This window comes from Marmota flaviventris, chromosome 11 (genome assembly GCF_047511675.1).
Source record: "Marmota flaviventris isolate mMarFla1 chromosome 11, mMarFla1.hap1, whole genome shotgun sequence".
NCBI lineage: Eukaryota > Metazoa > Chordata > Mammalia > Rodentia > Sciuridae > Marmota > Marmota flaviventris.
The window spans coordinates 2,507,518-2,529,452 of record NC_092508.1 but is presented as its reverse complement, the minus strand read 5'-3'; the positions used below and the strand labels follow the sequence as shown (position 1 = coordinate 2,529,452).

Sequence of the window (21,935 nt, the reverse complement as noted above, 5' to 3'; positions counted from 1 at the left end):
ATCTAGTCAAAACTTCCCCATCTCTTATGGCAGACGCACTTGGCATCTTAGTTAAGAAACCCTTCCACAGACCCACTGTTGCGACGTCAGGGACACGACTCCCTGGGAACACTGAGGTTCCGTGTGGCGCTGCGTGCCGTGCCCTGCAGCCGCCTGGGCTGCACTTGGTGCGCTCGGTGCAGCTGCCCTTCTCTTCCCGGCCTGAGTAGCCCATCTCCGCTGTTTTCCACACCGAGGGCAGCGTCTCCCCTGCTCTCCATCCCAAGGGGCAGTGTGGCCTCTGCTGTGTGAGGAGCTCCGAGGCAGGGTGGGGGTGGACGTGGGGATTCTACCCCAGAGTCCAGCACCCCTCTCCCCCCCAGGCTCAGGGGGTAACTGCTTCTGCTGCGAGAGCATTCGCTGTCTGCGGCCCTGCGCTTCTGCTGTGTGGTGTCACCGGCTGGGAACAGCAGGCAGGAAAGAGGTTGTTTTGTCCTGAGTTCTCATACAAGGCTGGGGAGCTGCATCTGGCGCTGGCTTCTCGCTGGGGAGCGGTGAGGCGGTGCAGGGCGTCACTGGGTCAGAGCACTGTCCCCTCCCTGGAAGGCCGCTGGGATCCGTCCTGGGGCTCTACTCCAGTGGCCTGTGTGATCCTGCCCGCTCCCAAAGGGCCATCTCTGAACTCTTAGCCGCACTGAGTTTCTGTGCTCTGAGAGCTCACAGCAGGACTCCATGTCAGCACAGGAGCCTTGGGGGACGCACCAACCAGTCCAGGCTGCAGCATCCTGCAGAAGCCACTCTGTCACTGAGAGAGAGTGGCCGGGTGCCGTAGAGCTTTATTTACTTACGGACACTGAAAGGTGAATTTCGTTACTTTTCTGTGTCACTAGTATTATCTCAAAATATTTTTTTGACTGTTTGTTAAGGGTGAGAGCCATTTTTCACTCTGGGTTCTACAGGCCTAGTTCCCTCTGTCCACCGCCTCGCGCTGACACAGCCTGCTTTCAGCACTGTCGCCTCTAAATAGGACCTGTGTTTGGTAGCAAAGCCTTGTTTTCTAGTTCCTCGTAGCTGTCCTTTGGCGATTCCTGGCTCTTTCATTTTCATGTGAATTCTGTGACCAGCTTGTGGAGTGCTGTCCAGGCCCCTGGGTTCCCGTTGGCGTGTTCCTGAGCAGGGCTGGCCCTGTTCCTTAGGCGTCCTGGCTGACGCTGAGCAGCCCTCTCCAGAGCCAGTCCTGTCTTCGGTTAGGTCTGCGTCTGCGCTGGACTGTTCTCTGCTGTTGGAGATACTGCTGTGTACACTTGCTCTCTGCCTGTGTTGCTGGGGTAGAAATGCTGCTGTGATAGCTGGGTCCTTGCCAAGCAGAGCCCTGAGGGCTCAGCCTGGGGCTCGCTTCGCCCTATGAGATGGCCCCGAGGGTCTCCTCTGCAGCTGCTCTCAGGGCTCATGTGGTGTTTCCTTGCTGCCAGAATCAGCCCAGGATTGTTCACAAAAGGGGTTTTAAAGGATTTGTTTTAAAAGGATTACTGATCCTTAAAATCGTTATGAAACTGATTCTAGAGATTTCACTTAAGCAAAGGTAAGAAGCTTGACAAGTTAGAAATTCCTAGTCATTGTTCTGTAAAGCCTGTGTTTTGTTTTGTAATTAATAGTGAAAGAGGACGCATTCTAGGATTAAAAGCTGTGTCCCCCGTCGGACCGACCTGTCTGTTTTCTTCTGCGGTAGTTTTGTCCATGTTTCCTTATTCCATTTGTGCTTCCACAACCGGGAAGTCAGCTGCTTCAGTTTCAACACTCAGGTCAGCTGGGCAGCATCTTCTACTTGTGGTTTACTTATCTAACATTTGACTAAGAAATTATTCTTAAGCCAAATAAAATCCCCACTCAGTGCACTTTCTCTTAAATCAATAGCTCATATAAGATTCAGCATCCATTAGGATCCAGGGCTGGAAGACCCGTCCTTACCATAGGGAGAAGCACCTGTCAAGTCATCACGTCACCGGTAGCTGGGGTGGCTGGAGAAGGTCCCAGGAGACTCAGGAGCAAGGGTGATACCATAGTTCTGCTGAGATACCTGCAGGCTGAGCCAGTACCAAAAGAAATGAGTTCAGTTCTAGAAAGCAGAAGACTGGATCATCTTCAAGTGGAGATGACACTGTGCACCAAGTAAGTTGGCCAAAAACGTTGACTTTTAGGAAGAAAATAGAGAGATGGCCAGTGACAAAATGAGCATAGAAAAGTGAGTATTGATAACAGTCAGAAACAATATGAATAATACCCCCCACCCCCCGTTTCTTCATGAAACAGAAATGCAGCTTGATAAACCAAGGTGTGGCTTATGGAGAAGTTTATAGTAACCATGTTGAGCTATAGAATGTTACCAGGAAATATGAAGGATCCAGATAAAGCCACGGGACCACCATGGTTCGCAGGGGAAATTCAGTATCACAGGGACGTTGTTTTCCTCAAATATCTTACAAACTTAGTGCAATTCTGGTAAATATTTGATGGATGTTTGGAATTGGGCAAATAATCTAAAGGCCATCTAAAAGAATTGAGTACATGAGAATGTTCAAGAGGCCAGGCCTGGGCTATAGTGCCACCGCCCTTGCTCCCATGGCTCTAGCTGGGAGTGAGCACTGCCTCTCCCCAGTAGAGGGGACTGTGTTCAAGTCACCTAGTCCGTTCCCTTGTGATGCAGGGGAGCAGAGCACCGATCAGCACTGGGAGAGAAGCATGCAGAGCTTTTACACGAACATGGGTGCCCCATAGGAAAATGAAGACCGCAGCAAGCAGGTAGCACTGACACCCCTGTACCAGGTCACTCAGGCGGAGGCAGAGCATATAGGGACCAGAGGAGGATCGCTGCTGTTTTAACGAGGTTGGTCCAACAGTCCCCTGGGCCTTGACACTTCCCATCTCTGATGACAAGATTGCTTGTATCCCTCTGGAACGGGAAGGGCCTTCCCCATGGGGGTTTATCGCCCTCCTAGGGAGAAGAGGGGAGAGCAGAGCACCTGCACCTGCAGCCTTTTGCTTTTGGCACTGGGGGTCAGCCTTGGGTGCTTTATCACTGAGCTACACCCCAGACCTTTTGAAAATGTTTTTGAGACAGAGCCTCGCTAAGTTGCTGAGGAATAGGAACTCTCGACAGAGGACTTTTGCTCCTCCTGCTTCAGCCTCTTGCTCGCTGGGATTACAGGAGTGTGCCATTGCACCTGGCCCACACCTGTTGTTAGCTGCCTTTGGGTCAAGGTAATCCTCTGCCAAAGTGCTACATTTCAAGTGCCTATTCGGTCACCCTTCATTGATAAGACAATTGTAAAAGACATTTCCATTTCCCAGGCCGTCAGGAAGGCTGGCCTGAAGATGGGTCATGATCTGACCTTCTGCTAGCTTGCTGCTCTTCTCATGCAATTCTAAGAGGTGGCTTCCTCACCTCCGAAGGTGTCATGGGTGAAGCTCACGTCTAACACTCACTCTGTGTGCATTCCTCCTCCGGGGGAAGTTTGCCATCGGTTCTTTATAGCTGTGGGCGACATGTTGATGACAGTAATAACTGACAATTACAGAGTGCGTAGTATGACCACAGAATTGCCCACATCACTCTGTTTAATCTTTGCAGTGATCTCTGAGAGAGGTGTTCCTAAGTGAGTTAGGAAAATGAGGCCCCCAGGTCATAACTGTGGACATAAGTTCTAGAGGTGGGATGGGATGTTCCCCTGCAGGGTTTGGCCCCAGTCTGGGCAGTACCCTCATTCTGTCCATCTTCTCCGACGTCGGTAATAACAGCATGTTCTGGACATAGAGTGGCAGTGTTCTACCTGCTGCCCTTGAAGTTGTTCAGAAATGATGGAGGAGGGAGGCGCTGGCTCCCTCATATGCACAGAAGTGGAATATTGGTTCATTAATATTCGACATAGATTTCTAAAGCCATCTTAGAAAATTGCTTGGCAGCATGTCATGAAAAACATGCCTTTGACCTGGCAGTGCTGCTTCTTGTCCCTTCCCATAGCACATCGTGTGCCTGTGTGAGCAGGGACACGTGTGAGGTTATTCAGAGTTGTGTTTTTTATAAAAGCCCTACATGAAAAATAACCCCAGAGCCCACCAGCAGTAGACTGGGTGAATAAATCATGGAGTTTCATTCACATAATGAAGTACTGTTCTGCAGTACAGTGAACAAAATCTAAGTTATGTGGTTGATTCAGAAACCAAATGTTGAGCAGAAGAGGCAGAGGTAGGGAGTCCATTTGCTCATGAGTCCATTTGTATCCTGCTAAGTAAAACAAGCATGCAGGCAAGCACCGGGCCAGACAGACCTCCAGCAGGCTGAAGGGCAGGCCTCGGACCTGTGCTCAAGCTGGAAGAGCTAGCAGTGTGCGTACTTAGCCCAAGTGACAGCTGCAGCTCTCCGCTTCACTGTTCTGTTAAACTGAACATTCATGCTTAATGTGCTTTTCTGTATGTGCATCAAAAGGTGGCAGTGTTTGCCTAGGGGCCATTTTGTTCCTGTGTCGGAGAGGTCCTGGGTGATCTGTGTCCACAAGAGGTGAATGTCTGGTTCACAGAGGCGTTTGGTGGTGGGATACTTCTGGATGAACGTGACACAGCACGATTGTTCTGTTGGCCCGAGCGTTTCATTTGTAACTTGAATGCAGGTTTTCCTGTTGATGAGGAATAGGAACTCTTGACAGGCTTCGTAAAAATCAGCCCCTGGGGTCAAGGGTAAGTGTGTTGTTTAAAGCAAATGCTCTTTGATTTATTACCCTCTGCCCCAATTAATCGTGCTTTTGTTTACTAGGTTTGCTTAATGTAAGGTAGAGTTCTGGTTGATGACTAGTCAAGGGCAGCAGAGTGGGGACAGTGCAGAGGCCTGGCCTCCCTTGTGGCCCCCACCTGCTTGTGAGAGAGACTTCTGGCAATACCCAAGGGCCAGACAATAAGACACTGTTCTTCAGTTAGTACTTTCTTCTCTTGAAGCATTGCAGTTGGAATAGGTCTCTAAGTTGGATCATTTTTATCTGTCTGACTTATAATACATGATTGAAAATTTAAAAATTTTAAAACAATTGTCCACATTTCTGGAGGCACGTGTGTGTAGTAAAATGCAAATAGTATTAAGTTTCAGTAGGTAACTGATCACCGGAAAAATCTTGGAAGCATTTTCTAAAGTTTGCATGCATGGGGGTGTGTGCAGTACATGTGCAGTGTGTGTGCATGGTGGCATAGGCAGAGTGTGTGCATGGTAGTGTGTGCGCATGATAGTGTGTGCATGGTAGTGTGGGCAGGGTGTGTGCATGGTGGTGCATGCAGTGGTGTGTGCAGGGTGTGTGCAGTGCAGGCACATGGTGGTGTGTACATGGTGTGTTCAGTGTGTGTGCAGTGGTGTGTGCAGGGTGTGTTCATGGTAGAGTGCTGTGTGTTCATGGTAGTATGTACAGTGTGTGCATGCTGGTGCATGCAGTAGTGTGTGCAGTACATGTACAGTGTGTGTGCATGATGGTGCGTGTAGTGGTATGTGCAGGGTGTGTGTGATACATGTGCAGTGTGTGTGCATGCTATTGTGTGCAGTGGTGTGCATGGTGTATGTAGTGGTGTGCATGATGGTGCATGCAGTGGTGTGTGCAGGGTGTTGCATGGTGGTGGTGTGTGCAGTGGTGTGCATGGTGGTGTGTGCAGGGGTGTGTATGGTGGTGTGTGCAGTGGTGTGCATGCTGGTGTGTGCAGGGGTGTGCATGGTGGTGTGTGCAGTGGTGTGCATGGTGGTGTGTGCAGTACTCAGCCAATTGCTTTTTACACTTGCCAGAGGCCTTCATGCCAGAGGCAGCTGAGAAAGTAGCCTCTAGTCTGCAGCAAAAGGAAGCAGGAGCCAGGAGAGTGGGTCTGCGTCCCCATGAAACATGGGTGCTACTCTGTTTGCAAGATTTTTAGAAACAGCTTTTAGAAACAACCCTGGTAAGAGTGTCACAAAAAGGTGTTGTGGGTAGTTCTGCATGGTTCACAGCAGATTTTCTCAGAGCTCAGAATCAAACCTTTTGTTATGGAAAAGAGTTTGGGTGTTAATTTCATAGCTGGGGTTATATATTATTTTTAAATGAAGAAAGGGAAGGGAGTATGTCACTAAGAAAGGTCAATTATTATTATTATTATTATTATTATTATTATTATTATTATTATTATTTGTAATACTAGGGATTAAACCCAGAGGTTTTACACTGAACTGCATCTCCAGCCCCCTCCCCTTTTTGCAGGCTTAAAAAAATTTGTTTTTTGAGACGGGGCGTACTAGGTTGCTAAGGGTGTCCTCAAATGTGCTATCCTCCTGCCTCAGCCTCCTGGGTTGCTGGGTGAGTTTCCTCCTTGCCCAGTGGAAAATTGTGTTTTAATGAAAAAATTTACCCATCTGGATCTGGACATACAGCTGTTGGTGGAGGTTGGTCGTATAAATAATCTTTTTTTCAACATGCAGCATAGTACTGCAGGCATGCCTGGTGAGCTGTGTGGCTGGCGGGTTTGTGAAAGCAAGCCTGGGCTTCTGCTGAGGCCTTCGACTTCTTTCTGGGGATAAGTTGACGGTGAGAACTAATGCCTGTGGGTGGCTTCTGCATGTGAGGCACGGAGCTGCTCATTTTATTATCCCATTTAACCTTACCTGTAAGATAAATATTATTTCCATTTTATCAAGAGGAAGTTGAAGTACAGAGATCAAGTCAGGCTCCAAAGGCCTAGAGGTGGGAGGTGGCATGGCTGGGCTGGCTGCAGGACTGACCGCTCATCTTGCGTCCGTGAACCTGCTACATTCTAGATTGGTTTAGGTCGTATCTTGTGTAATGATGGATTTTCAGTATTTTTACTCTGTTTCCAAAAATTAATATTTCATATGACTTAATTACTGTATGGTGAGTATGGTTGTAGATTCTTAAATTTTACTGTACATATTAAAATTCTTTAAAACAAGGTTACATTTATATGGAAAGTTGCCAGTAGACCTACATGAGCTACATAAGAGCTAGTCTTGGGGCTGGAGTTGTAGCTCAATGGTAGAGTGCTTGCCTAGCACATGTGAGGCACTGGGTTCAAACCTCTGCATCACATAAAAAAAAAATGAAATAAAGATATTGATTGTGTCCACTTACAACTAAAAAAAAAAAAATTAAAAAAACTAGTCTGTCCTCAGAGGGGTGTGTGTTCTTGTTAAAGCAAATAGTCACTGCTTGATTTGTCCATCTTTACCCTGCCAAGTTCATCTAAATGAAAGCTTAGATGTTTCCAGAATTCTAATGTTCTGTGGAAATGTGATCCATTGCCTTTAAGATAATAAAAAAAAAGAGTCTCACAACCCAAGTATATCTTGTTTTAAATTCTTAGCATCTTAAAATAAGGATTATAAACTTCAGTGTTCTGAGTAGTGCTTGGTTCTATGATGTAGACATATGAAGGGTTTGACAGGGTGACCCACAGTGTGAGGGCGCTTGACCAGTGAGCTCTTTGTGTCTTTCTTTGTCCTAGCCCATGGCTTTGTGAGACAGTTACACATACAGCCCTGAACGGCCAGCGTCAGTGCCAACAGTGTCCGACACATGGGGGCCACCTCATCATCATGGCGAGTGGGTCTTAATAGAATTTTCAATTTGTCTTCCAAGTCAGGGAGATTTTCTAGTTTGTATGTGATAAAGACTGTGCGCTTCCCCCTTGGGAAACAGTTGACTGTGGTGGTGAGCCCTTTTAGTCAGCCAGCATCCTGACTGTCACCTGTTTAAAGTGAGCATGTTGCTTTGAGGGAGCTGTAGAGTCCTCTGCAGTTGGACATGGAGGAGGCGGTGCCCTCTCCACCTGCCCTGTGGCAGCACCCTGCAGAACTGCAGCGCACCCTCCAACCAGGAGGCCTTGCAGAGGCAGGACCCAGAGAGCCTTGCCGCTACAGCATCCTGCAAGCCCACCCTCCTCCCCGGCCCTCAGCCCCGGGCCCCTGCCAGGCTGTCCTCCAGGCCTGGGGTGCGCAGGGCCGTGGAGTGTCTCAGGACCCTCCTCACCCAGTGCGACTCCTCAGGGCTGTCCTGCTGGCTCCCTGCCAAGTTCCTTCCTGTCTTGCTGGTGCATTCCATGGTGTTCCGCAGTTCACTTGACCCCCTGCAGGGCGTCTGGGCTGGGTGTACAGAGGGTGTCATGGCTCTGGCTGAACCCCTAGGAGGACGGTCGCTAGAGCATATGGTAGCTGCACATTTAGTTTTTCAGAAGCTGCCAAGCGCTTTCCAGCTGGTTGTGCTGTTCCACGCCCCCAGCAGCAAGCAGGAATGTCATTTCTCCTGACCAGCGTCTCAGACGTGCTGTCAGTTTTCAATCAGCCGTTGTGGTGGTTGTATAGGAATCTCATTGGCCTTGAACTTGGATGTCCTCCGCAGCTGATGGCTTTGAACACTTGTCTGCATGTGCTCTTCAGTGAAATATCTGGCATTGCCCATTTTCTGACTTGTTTGTTTACCTTTTTGCCATTGGGTTTTGGGAGTGCTCTGCATATTCCAGATATTAGATACATGCTTTTTTTAAAAAATAGTTTATTTTTTAGTTGTAGATGGACACAATATCTTTATTTTATTTTTATGTGGTGCTGAGGATTGAACCCAGGCCCCTGCACGTGCTAGGCGAGCGCTCTACCGCTGAGCCACAACCCCAGCCCAGATACAGGCTTTTTTTAAGACTATGATTTGCAAATATTTTGCAACTTTTTTAGAGTAGATATTTTAATTTACAGGTGCAGACAGACCCACATTCCCTTTGAGAAGGGAAGGTTTGGTCCCTTCCTGTCTTGGGTGCTCCCACGGAGCCTGCCACCTCACATCTACTCTTTTGGCTGTGTTGGTCCCTGTGCCCTAGGAGTGATACGGTCCCCAGCCAGCACAGTCACTATGCTGTGCCCATCTGTCCAGCCTGGTGGTGGTGTGCCCAGCGGCCCCCCTCCTGCCTACAACTCAGGATACTTCTTTCTTTTCCTGGCTTCCCTGAATGTAGGAGAAATCCTTTGTTTTTGAGTCCGCGTGGAAGAAGGAGAAGGATATTGTTTCCAAGGAGATCGAGAAGCTCCGAGTGTCCATTCAGACCTTGTGTAAGAGCGCGCTTCCTCTGGGAAAGATTATGGACTACATCCAGGAAGACGTGGACGCCATGCAGAACGAACTGCAGCTGTGGCACACGGAGAACAAGCAGCATGCAGAAGCCCTCCAGAAGGAGCAGAGGTGGGGAGGAGCCTGCAGAGGGGGCAGAGGAGGGAGGGGCCTGAAGAGGGGGCAGAGGAGGGAGGGGCCTGAAGAGAGCAGAGGAGGGAGGGGCCTGCAGAGGGAGCAGGGGAGGGAGGGGCCTGGAGAGGGAGGGGGGAGGGAGGGGCCTGGAGAGGGCAGAGGAGGGAGGGGCCTGCAGAGGGAGCAGGGGAGGGAAGGGCCTGCAGAGGGAGCAGGGGAGGGAGGGGCCTGGAGAGGGCAGAGGAGGGAGGAGCCTGGAGAGGGAGCTCAGGCTATTTACATGCGGTGCTGAGAATTGAATGCGGTGCCAGGCGAGTGTGCTACCACTGAGCCCCAGCCCTAGCCCCTACATTTTGATTTAAAGTATTTGAAAAAAACATTCTTGACAGTTCTTCCTTACAAAACCTGATTTTGTTATGATAGAAAACTATTGCTCTTCTTTGTTGTATATTTTAGTTTGTATTTTATGCTTTAAAAACATAAAGGGGGGCTAGGGTTGAGGCCCAGTAGTAGACAACTTGCTCTACCATATGTGAGAAACTGGGTTCCATTCTTAGCACCACATATAGATAAATGAATAAAATAAAGGCCCATCAAGAACTAAAAATATATATTTAAAAAAATGGGCCGGACATGGTGGCACACATCTATAATCCCAGCTGTTCAGGAGGTAGAGGCAGAAGGGTTGCAAGTTCAAAGCCAGGCTGTGCAACTTAGCCAAGACCCTGTCTCAAAAAATAAAAAATAAAATGGGCTGGGGATGCGGGTCAGTGGTTAAATGCCTCTGGGTTCAATCCTTAGTACCAAAAACCAAAAACAACAACAACAAACCATAAAGGGAAGGTTAGTTTTGACTTCAGCTTTCCCAAGGTCATGTTAGTTCCCTCGCTCCCATTATTTAGTGCAGCAGATGAGAGGCTGGCACAGAAGGCCCTACTAGCCTGGCCAGCTTCTTCCTGTGGCAAGGCCTCCTGTCCTCTGACAGGAAGGGACTGGTCTAGATGGTGGTCCTAAGTGTCCATGGGGAAATTGCTGTGCACCTCTTGGCCAATCCTGGGACTCTGTCAAGTATATAATTTGAGGACTTCAGTCCCATCATTTAAGAAACATTGGCCTCCTTTAGTAAGTCTCCTATTTGACTTCTCTTTTCGTCGTGGCAGGGGTTGCGGAAATGCGAAATAAACTTTGTCCAGACGTGAGTGGTTTGCTCCTTCTTGTCATCAGGGTTAGAGATTTAGATCGTACCCTTTTTCTTTGGATGCAATAGAAGTGGACTTGTGTTGTCTTTTGGGGGTTAGTTAAGAAGCAGATCTAAAATGAGGGCAGCCTGATGTGCGCTGGTGTGTTCCCTTAGTATCACAGACTGTGCCGTGGAACCCCTGAAGGTCGAGCTGGCGGAGCTGGAGCAGATGATCCAGGACCAGCAGGACAAGATCTGTGCTGTGAAGGCCAACATTCTCAAGAACGAAGAGAAAATCCAGAAGATGGTGTACAGTATCAACTTGACGTCGCGAAGGTGAAGCCGAGGATTCCAGGGAGGAAGTGCTGTGTCTGCATGGCCAGCCGTCGGGAGGAAGTACTGTGGGCTGCATGGCCGTCGGGAAGCTTCCGGGCTCTGAAATGCCTGTACCTAGAGTGTGTCGGGAGGCCTGTGCCCCTCCCGGCTGGAGCCCCCGTTGTTTATAAATGCTCTTCAGAACACCTTTGTGGGAGGTTTTTTTGCAAGCCTGTTCTCTCTTTCTCTGTAGCCTGTTTAGTCCTGCACCAGAATTCTCATGCAGGTAAGCGGTGTCGGCACCAGGAGATGTTCTTTATTTTGGATTTTGAGTCAGGGCTTACTGCATAGGCCCCAAACGAAGGGTCACCATGAACTTTCTGATGGGCACTTGATACATAGAATGAGGCCTGAAAACGATCACGTTATATTTTAGATTTCCAGCTGAGCAGGGTGGACGGGAGCCCGTGTCCTTGGGTGTGTGCCAACGCCGGGTTGTTTCCTCCTTCTTCGTGAGCGCATGGGCGTCCTTATGAGGTCGTTTTTTTGGGCCCTGTTAACTTGTGCTTGTGTATCTGGCCCTCCAAGTTCACAGTGGACAAGAGAGGTTTCAGGGTGGCTGTTCAGAGCTCCTCTGGTATGGAGTTGCCACAGGGACACCTTTGCTTTCCTCATGGCCTTGCCCTGGGCGTCCCCGGTCAGCATGAGCAGAGCCCCGCGTCCCTGTAGGAGGAGCCCTTCTGTGAGAGGCAGCAGCATCTTCCTTTTCCTCGTACAGGCTTGTGCACCTGAGAGACAGTCCCTCAGGAGAAGCCACAAGAAGACGACTTAGGAGGACGGAACAATACCTAAAATTTTTTGATGTTATCCACTTTTTTTTGGAAATTGCTTTTTAAAGCAAAGTTATTAATTTTTTTAAACTTTTTTTTTTTTTTTTTTTAGTTTTCCACTTAAATACAATATTGCAAATGCATACAAAGGTCTTCAGTTCCTCTGGGAAGGGTTTGTGTGTGGAGTTATACTTGCAGGTCCTGGGGGCCGGATCCTGGTCCTTCTCCCTCCACTGAGGAGTCTGCCTCAAACGTGAGCATTGCTGAGAAGGGTCAGCAAGGGCAGCACAGCTTGTTTTAGGTCCAGAGCAAACCCTCCCTGGGCGGCCGTGGGCTCCCAAGCTGCCTGGCTCAGGAGCAGGTGCTGGAGATCTACCCTGTGGTGGCACTGCTGCTTCTCCTTCCCACCTGCATCTTGCAGTTATTTTTGACCAGTTCCTAGGACACACGGGTTGCGGTGGGAGGGGCTGTTGGTTACAGTCCTTCAGGTATTTATAGTCTCTTTGCTACTGAATTGAGTGGCTCAGCGGTGATCCCTAGTGGTCCCTGTTTGCTTCAGGTTAAGCCACATGCCTTTCATGACTTTGTCCCTGTGAATAGGATTTGTGCATTGCAGAAATTGCATACATTGTATGTGAGCAGACTTGTGTGAAGTAGTCTATCACATTGTATCGTAAAGTTTATTTTTCTTTTATATGTAAATCGTAAAAATGATCACCTATTTTTTTTATAAGTGTATGGATTGTACAGTTCATTTCACACATGGAAAAATCATAAGCATTTGGATTTTTAGTTTTCAAAGGTATGTAGAAAAATTCGTCTTTTCATTCCTGTTGTGACACTTACCCCTTTTCTAATTTAACTGAAGTTTTATAAGACAGGTAAGTATTTACCAGAAATTTTAAGACAACTTATAAAGCTCGTGAAGGTCTCTGTATGTAGCTATCACTGTATCTTATGATCAACAGATTAAATCCTAATCTTATTAACATTTTGAGGAAATATACCAATGGAATTCTTAAGTGTTTTCCTCGACTGTGGTTTATAAGTTCTAGAGTTATTCTTCAGGAGTTTGCATTTACCAATTCAGTGACACTAATTTATGTTCAAAGGAGATGTGTCAATCTTTGGAAAAAATAGTTCAAGGCTAAAATTTAAGCTTTCCACTTTGATGTTCATGCTTGTTTCCTTTTCAATAATCAGCCTTTAAAGGAAACATCTCCTGAGACCTGTGAAGGCAGAAGGCATCCTCCAGGACAGGTGCACTTTGGGATTGGGTAGCGGGGGATCTAGTTGAATGCGCCTGGGCTGGTTTGCACACTGCCCTGGACTAGTTTGTGTATGTGGTGCCTGGTGTCATGGCACCCCAAGAGAGAAAGGACAGCCAGGACCTTTCTCTGGGTCTTGAATAAACAGTTGGCAGAAGGTGCACACATAAACCTGTTTCAAAGAGAGACCACCTGCAGTCAGGGTCATCTGTCATCATCACAGTCCACTCCTAGGGACACAGAGAGCTCATCACTTCATCCAGAGGCCTTCAGAGGAGACCGCTGTGATTGCCCCTGGTGTTCCACAGGGTCCAGTGTGGCAAAGCAGAGCTTAGGCATGTCAGAGGAGGTGAGCGGCCTGGCGGAGGGGAGGGGACAGCATTGCTGCTCCAGGTGCCTGGGGGCTGCCCCTGGATCTGCCCAGGACACTCTGACCCTGGGGCTTGTTTTTCCATGAGGAGTTTTGGTCACCAGTTTATACAAGCTGGCAGGAGCGAAGCCCCGATCAGGATACCTCCAGCTTTCTTGTGTTGTCATGGAGGGGCTGGGAGGACTGTTTGTGTGTGTGTGTGTGTGTGTGTGTGTGTGTGTGAGAAAGAGAGAGAGAGAGGGAGCGACTGGGGTGTTTTAGTCAGCCTTTTGTCACTGTGTGTGTGTGTGTGTGTGTGTGTGAAAGAGAGAGAGAGAGGGAGCGACTAGGGTGTTTTAGTCAGCCTTTTGTCACTGTGACCAAGACCCAACAAGAGCAACTTGGAGGGAAAGCTCATGTTGGTTCATGATTTCAGAGGTTCAGTCAACAGTCAGCCAGCCCACAGCTCTGGGCCCCAGGGAGACAGAAGAACATGGTGACCGAAGGGTGTGTGGAGGGCAGTTTCTCAGTTTGACAGCCAAGAAGCAGAGCTCTGCTCGAAGGCACCCCCTCAGTGACTCTGCAGCCACACCTACCTGCCTGCAGTCACCAACCAGTTCGGCGCTGGTGAAGGGTTGATCCAGTGCTTGGGTCCCAGCCTTCCCCTCTGGACGTCCTGGCACTGTCTCGCTCGGGAGCTTTTGGGGCACCACTGTGCCATCCATAACCTGGGGATGGAACTCAGGACCTTGCACAGTTAGGGGAGCTCTGCACCAAGGAAATCCTGTGTTCTTTTTATTAATTCAGCAAGAGAAAAGCAGTTTAAATGGGTTTTCAACCATTATTTAAATTTACTTGTAAGACTATTTACAGCTGCATATCAAATGGATCATCCTTTTCTTAAACCAGGCAAATCCGTCTTTCTGGTAAGGCAAGAGTTCAGGAGGCGAGCTTGCCGCAGGCTTCCCCAGGGTGCAAATCACAGGGCCCGGCCAAGGTTGCAGCAGGGTTGGCAGCATCCACCTCGCTCGGCGTCACACCCTTAAATTTCCCCTTTTGTTCTCAGCAAAAACTGAAGTTGGCTGGTGCTGTGGCATAAATCAGCACGCTTAGGCCACTGCTTGACGCCCCCACCGCTGCGCAGGTGCCTGCAGTGCTGCTTGTCGGGCCTGCAGGGCCTTCTGGGGTCTCAGGCCTCGTGAGGGTGCTGCCGCCACCCTTGCCATCCACCCTGGGCACCGTCCAGCTGGGCCTGAATTGCACCTGCGTGATGACTGAGCGCCTCCCTCCCCGCTGATTTGGGTGATGAGTGGTGCGGGGGCCTGTGAAGCCTGTGCCGATGGCTTGTGGCCATGAAGGGACAGCCTCTGAGCACGAGGTGCCCTGTGTGGGTACTGTGGTCTTCGTGACTCTGCCCGGATCCTTTGCTTTCCCTGGAGGTCCCTAAGTCCCATCTGGCAATGTGCAGGAGCCTCGGACACTGGGCAGGGCTTCCTGGTCTCACTGGACAGGGTGCTGGCGAGGGTTTCCTCCTTGGCTGACGGTCCCGAGAACATCACACAATCCCTGACCCCTGCCCCTCCTCTCTGAAGGGCGCCAAATTCAAAAGTTCTCTCCACCAGTCCCTGCAGGACACAGTGTCTGCTCACAGTTTCTGAGTCACCCTTCCAGTCAGCACCCACCAAGTCGCCTACACAACCTTGCAAGCTCATGCTCTCTGCCCTCCTCCTCTCCTCCCTGCCTCTCCTTTCCTTCCCCTTTAGGCAGCCCCCCAATAAAATCTTTTGGTTGAATCTCCATCTGGGTGAGTCACTCGCCTTTCAGGACTTCCCTGCTAGCTGGTGTCTGTGAGATGGTGCTGACCTGGGAGGAGTATTCAGGTGGGCTGTCCTTTGGACATGATGTTCCCCTCCATTGGCAGAGGGCTGTGAATCCAGGGCTTCCTTCCCCTTCCGACCCCCAGCTAACCCCTCCCCCTTGGGACGGTGGAGTGGAAGGAGCACAGAGTGTGGAGTCGGGAACAATTTTGTCGTATGTGCTTTTCTTCCTCTGTCTTCTCTGAGCCTCAGTTGTCTGCCAGTGGTCACTAGAGAACATTCTGGCTCCCTGCATAGAGGGCTGAGGCCTCTGTGGGGGTTTGGAAGTTTGTGGTCTCAGCCAGGTGTGTGAACCATGGAGCCGATGGGGCCATCATTCAGGAAGCATCTGTTCTGTTTTCCTGAAGGGCATGAGATCTTCTGGCTTGAGTAGTGAAAAGCCAGCCATGCTACTTTGCGTGCTCCTGGGAGAGAAGTGGCCTTCCGCCTGGGGGGACAGACAGGGCCAGGTAAGCACAGAGAGGGCGCCCTGGAAGGAGGGAGGTGCCAGCACTTGTTAGGTGATCAGGAAGCCTGTGGGAGACTGGGGGTGAACTGGTGGGGGACTCTGTGGTGGTCACTAGTGATTGTGAAGCCACCCAGGACCCCTTAGCTCCCCTGCTTGGGGTGGGAAGTGAGGGCATTGGGACCTGCCCTCCTGCAGCCCAGCCCAGGACACAATGTAGAGAAGCTCACTGCTGGGGACCGCACAGAGCCAAGGTCTTGGGGATGTCCTCAGAACATTCCCTGGGGAACATTCCCGACATCTGTGTAGGGCTAGGGAGAAGACTGGGTGGTGGGGAGATTGCACTTGGGCCTCTAGGGCCTCAGGGTCCATAGATGTCCTTTCTCACCAACTTAATCTGAAAATTGAACCCTGTTATTAAAATGAGATTGTTGAAATTAAAGCCAATTCTACAGTTTGCCTCGAAAATAAAATTAATTTGTCCCCTGACATAAAAACTATACTAGCTAAAACAGACAGGCACTGCAGGGGAATAGATAACCCAGGAAACAGGACAGGAGCCCCAACTGGACAATGAGTTGGAGATTTTAGTTTTGATAAATGTGGCGTTTCAAGGCAGAGGGATTCACATCGGTATTCGGACATGTGGTTGTCAGCATGGCAAGGATACAACTGCATTCTCACCTCAGGTCACATAACAGTTCTCAAAAGATCAAAGTTTTGGACAGCATGACACTGTTAGAAGCTGCAGCTGGAGAGTGCTCTGTGTGTTTATGTGTCTCATGCCTGGGACGCGTCTGCGTCACAAGAGGCGCTGAGGCTGGGACCGCAGCCCTGAGTGGGGGGCGCGGTGAGCACTGCGTGCCTCCTTAGGACAGGGTGATGGTGGGCCACCCTGAAGGAAACGACCCCCTGGCTCCCTGAGAAGTCACCCATTTCAAGGTAGCCAGGCAGAAGTGAAAACAAAAGAATGTGTTGCATATCTAACAAGGAGTCAAGGTTCATAATAGACTTTTAATTAGAAAATAACAGCCGCTCAGTTGAACGGTCGAAGGAGGACACAAGTGTCAGTCAAATGACGGGGCAGCATGTAAGCCAGTCAGTGTTCAGCCATGTGCAAGAGAACATAGTGAGAGCCTGGGGAATCTCCACAGGAGGAGGAGCTTCCCGGGCTCCAGTCCAGCCAGACAGAGTCCCTCGGCGTTTGGGTGCTCACATAGTCACTGTTTGACTTTGGACAATTATCTGAATGTTTTTTTTTTTTTTTTAATTAAATTGTTTGCTTCTCCTGCCCTCTGGGCTAATCCACGTAGTACCACATCCGTGGCTTGCTGTCAGGGTCTGTGCGTGACCAGCTACAGATAACAAGATGAGTGCTTAGCAGGTGTAGGCACTCTGGGAGTGTAGACTGGTGGCCTCTGGAACGTGGGCTTAGAGCACAGTGACACCCACTCTTCAGTCAAGGGTTAAAACAGTTGAGACTTTTAGTGGATTGAGGACGTGGTGGTACTTTTGGAGGGCATTTTGGAAGATCTTCTCAAGGATTATTTTGCTGACAGAAGAATAAGGCTGGAGCAGGCATGACCATCCCACTGGGAGTGGGTTGGACCCGTCTTCTGGGGCCCAGGCCGTGGGTAAGACACAGCCTGGGGAAGGTGGTGTGGATGCCTAGGTAGATGGTGAGGGCCCAGTTGAAACCACTCTTAAAAATCAGGATTGGCTAGTGGTTTAGGAGGCTGAGACGGGAGGATCGTAAGTTCAAAGCCAGCCTCAGCAAACAGCAAAACGCCGAGGCAAGAAAATAAGTTTTATTTAAGGGCTAAAGTAGGGGGTAGGGTGGAAAGGGATCCCTCCAGAGAGAAGGGAGCCCAGGGCTGGTGTCCAGGGAGTGGGAGTATCTTGCCCCTCCATGATTTTAGGTTTTCTTTCTTCTCATGTCCTCTCCTCCCATGTTATGTGGTGATTAAAAGGTAGGAAGAGCCACAGGGGTGAATGCCTGTGTTGGAAAGTGTGATCCTTCTCATCCCCTGGAGGTTGTTAGCAACCAGGTGATAGGAAGTGGTATCTGCCCATTTCCTTTTCCTTGATTATCAGCTTCCTGTCTTTTGCCCCATCTCATGCTCTCCTTGGATAATGGAACCCTTACTGCTGTAAGGGGAAATAGACAACAACCACTATGGCTGCTTTAGGCTGAGAAGGGGCAACATGGGGCAAGCCGTTCGGGTTTTCCTTTTTAGGAATGTTCCCTGGTTGGTCAAGGCATCAAGCATGGTTTGGAAAAAACAGACTGTAAAGTCAACTTAGAGGTGGGTGCTTCTATGAGAGAAATAAGAAGACATGAGTACTGGAATGAAATTAATACAAAATAAATGTTGCAGCATGTGGAACATGTCAATGAATATCAAGATGATGAGAGAAACCAGTAATTTTCACCAGGAAGTTCAAGAGTTAAGAAGTTGTTCCCATAACAAGGCCAGTGAGGACATGGCCTCTATTGGGGAATGTAAGTCCTTAAGGATATTAGTTACATTGCCAGAGTTATCAGGAATGCAAATAATATTAATTTTTAAAATGTCACAGATGCCCCCATAAGATGTAGTTAAGATATCTAATGTCATCTGATTTTTGTAAAATACCTTTCTGTTGGCATATCCTCTGTTTAGTAGACATCCTTTATTTCTGTTACGTAGGGCTAGATAATCATACTAGCAAACATGGATTAAGTCTGCCTATCTAGGACGTTAGGAAGATCTGTAGGCCTTAAATTGACTAAAAAAGCTTCTGACTCTGATAGTTTCTTTTGATAGTTATTAGGCACTACTAAGAATCCTTCTTTTATAGCCTCCAGTCTTACTCTTGGTGGGAATGACAGAAGTGTACATCTTAAGTTACATTAAAAGAACTATTGTCTTCCCTTTTAAATGGCCCAGATATGGCTATATTTTGGTTATAACTTGTTTTGCTAGGTGTTTAAGACCAAGCTGTACCTATTTTTAAAAGTCAGCTGAGGGCTGGGGATGTGGCTCAAGCGGTAGTGCACTTGCCTGGCATGCATGCGGCGCTGGGTTCAATCCTCAGCACCACATACAAATAAAGATGTTGTGTCCGCCGAAAACTAAAAAATAAATATTAAAAAATTCTCTCTCTCTCTCTCTCTCTCAAAAACAAATAAAAATTTTTAAAAAGTCAGCTGAATTCTTTCAGGGGTCACTCTTGGGAACTTGTGACCAGCCTCTTACTCCTCTAGTGCCATCTGCCAGGATAGGTCAGGGTCTTGTTGGAAAGCATCAGGGCTATCTCCCTCTCCAATGACCCTCCTCTTTACAGTATGGGCACTGGTCAGCTTTCTGTTCTCCATGGCCTCATTGGTGCCCCTGATTGGGAGGTCATGTGGCCCAGAGTTGTAAAGCCCTTAGAAAAGTCCCCTTATTCCCTGGGTTTGAGCTGACCCCAGAGAGCAAGAGCCAAATATTGGCTGTTTTCTTTCTTGGCCCTTTTACTTCCTTAACTTTGGTCTCAAACATTCAACAAGCCAAGTAAGACAAGTTTTACTTGTCTTAAAGTATGAGTACTAGTTTTGAACTTTAGTTGTATAACTTTAAAGTTATTTACTCCTTATATTTAATTGGGGTCAGTATTAGTAGTAGAAGTTAGCCTTACATCTTGTCTATCCTATAGGTGATGGCCTATTATCTCAAATTAACTCAAGTTGTTATACTGAAAGTTGTACTTTTGTGAGTCATTAACAGACAATAGTTATAAAGTTTAAAAGTAAAATATAAAAGGAAATTCTTGTTTTCATAGTACTTTAATTGAAACCCAAGAGTGGGGCTGTGGTTGTGGCTCAGTGGTAGAGGGCTTTTCTAGCACATGTAGACACTGGGTTTGACCCTCAGCACCACATAAGCATAAATAAGTATAATAAAGGTATTGTGTCCATCTACAACTAGAAAGGAAGGGAGGGAGGAAGGAAGGAAGGAAATTAACAAGAACGAAAACATATTGAGTTTGTATAATAGCTATGAATCAAGAAACATAATTTTTATAATCCCAAACCTTTACTTTAAACGTTAGCTTAAAGAAGAACAGCTTGGTAAAATGCACTCCTAAATTTTACATTTTGAAGACTTGCATACTTGGAAGATATGAATACATCTGGCATACAAAGAAGCCAGTAACTGCAGCACAATTACAAAGATGTTCTTATATTAACTAAGTTTAATTTAAAATTTTTTTAAAAATTCAGAATCTGTAATGTAGTGTAATACTCTAAAATTTAAGACTAGTTTCTCTAAAACTAGTTTCTCTAAGACTAGTTTCTCTTAACAGACACAAGAAATTATCTTGATAGATAAGAGCAGATTAATGTTTTCAGAAATACTTTAACACAAGAGGATTAAACTTTAATTTATATCACTACATTAATATTTGACCTTAGGGGAAAAAATAAATAGCTGTAACTGATTGTGCTAATTATATATAGCCAATTTAGTTACACACTAACTTTTTGAAATTTACCCTCCACAAACCTGCAACTTACTTAGACATTCTACAACTTTTTGCTTTACCACACAAAGACTTTTTTTTTAATCCAGAAACATTTCTTTTTCCTTCTACTTTATATTTCCTTACCTAGAACCTTTTTATATCTCTTTCTTAGTGGATGACCCCTTTTAAAATTCACATTCTGAAACAATCCTTATAAAATTTCTGAATTTAGATTACTCCACTTTAAGAAGATGAAATTGTTTTCATAGTACTTTAATTGAAACCCAACTGAAACCTTTTGGACTCTTTGTATATAAAATTACACCTGATAGAATCTTAACTCTTAGTAACCTCGTTTTTAGTGAAAACAGAAACAAAGTAGTCGTAATTTTTTTTTCATTTACCAATTTATGAAAACACATTTAATGTTTGAAGATTAATCCCGTTTGTTAAATCTAATTTACTCATTTTAACCGTAAAAAAAAAAACCCATAATATTAGACAAGTGTAGTTAACAGTATTAGCCATCTCTTCCCTGTTGAAGAAAAATCCTAGAAACAATGGATTTCATTCTACACATTTGATAGAAACCAATACTCTGTTAATTGTCTGACCACCTAGAAAAACTTGTGAGTTAGTAATTTTAAAGACAGCTTTACTCTCATCTGTTTACCTCATTTAAATTGGACCTTTTTTTAAGTGACATGAACTAAAAGATATTTGGATCCATTTCTCACTTAAATTTTGATTTATGAGCGCTCATTTATCTATATGCCAATTTTAATACCATATACATGATATATGGACACAAGTACATACATAGACTCAATACAATGCACAGGTGTGCACACATACATAAAAAAGACAGGAAACAAAGATTTTGTAGCTTTTTGCAGGTAGATTTCTACAGGTAGGAGAGGCAATGCTACAGATGTTTACTAAAGCCTCTATTAGATTTAACCTGTTAGAAGTTAAAATAGAGCCTATTAGACTTTTACATTATGACTTCAACATGGGGCAGGCCATTCAGTTGGAAATGCTAAGTGTAAAGTGTGACAGCCATGGTGGACGCTGAAATAAAAGGTTCAGGTGGTCACTTGTCTTAAATGGCTGTCAGATTTATTCCCAACATCATCATGTCTGCCCCTAGGATTTTGTAAAAGGGGATTTTCCAATGTATTTGAGAGCCAACCCTTGAAAAATTGGCCTCTGATCAAAGAGTGTAAAAACCTGTATAGTTAAGATAAAATAAGACTGACCAGAATAGTACAATAATTTTGGTGCACAGGATCAAATGTGAATTTACCATAAAACCATGAGCTCAAAATTATAGAAGTTTAAAACACAGGAGTTCTAAAACAAAGAAATGATGGCCATAATTACTCTAGTAAAGAAGCATGCAGAACATCTTTATCAGATCAGAGTTCGCTTTGGGGTCAGATTAGAGTCAATCCAGATATTAAAAGAATGTAAGAGACCTGAAATACTCAGGTAAAGATTTTCAAGGTAAAGAAGACTTATAGATATGAGGTCATTCCATTCTTCCTCCCTGTGTTGTAGCATTCAGGGAGGAACTTGTTAAGAAAGTAGGTGGTCGAGTGTGAAAGCAGATAAGATAGCCAGTCATTTAGGTCCCACAGAGGCTTGATTTAAAAGTGACATCTTTTTTTCTCTTTGGTAATCAAGCCAGGATTGGATGCAGAAAATTATAAGACATCTCCTTTCACCAACTGATTAGGTTATTTCCCAGCCTGTCGTCAGAGGACAACGAGGCACTTTGTGAGCATCTGTGGGTCATACTTGCCCCAGTTTTTCAGTATGCAGGCTACTGGTGAACCTGGCATAACTGCTGAGAATGAGGCTCCCATCTGAGTCTATTTGTTAGGGACATCTTCCCAATTGAGCTTCCAGTGGTCAGCAAAACCCATCTCTCACCATGGGGTCCTGCCACATTTTTTGCTG

General features: G+C 46.9%; 1 protein-coding gene across 1 annotated transcript in view; it reads left to right on the top strand.

Moving 5' to 3' along the window:
* The window catches only part of Traf3ip1 (TRAF3 interacting protein 1), a 48,590-nt gene extending 37,668 nt beyond the window's left edge, over nt 1-10,922 (top strand). Inside the window, exons 15-16 of the mRNA XM_027951752.3 lie at nt 8,995-9,218; nt 10,576-10,922. Coding sequence (XP_027807553.2) covers nt 8,995-9,218; nt 10,576-10,741 — 390 coding nt within the window. The 3' untranslated portion in view covers nt 10,742-10,922. The remainder of the gene's footprint in view (nt 1-8,994; nt 9,219-10,575) is intronic.
* Nucleotides 10,923-21,935: the final 11,013 nt, after the last annotated feature.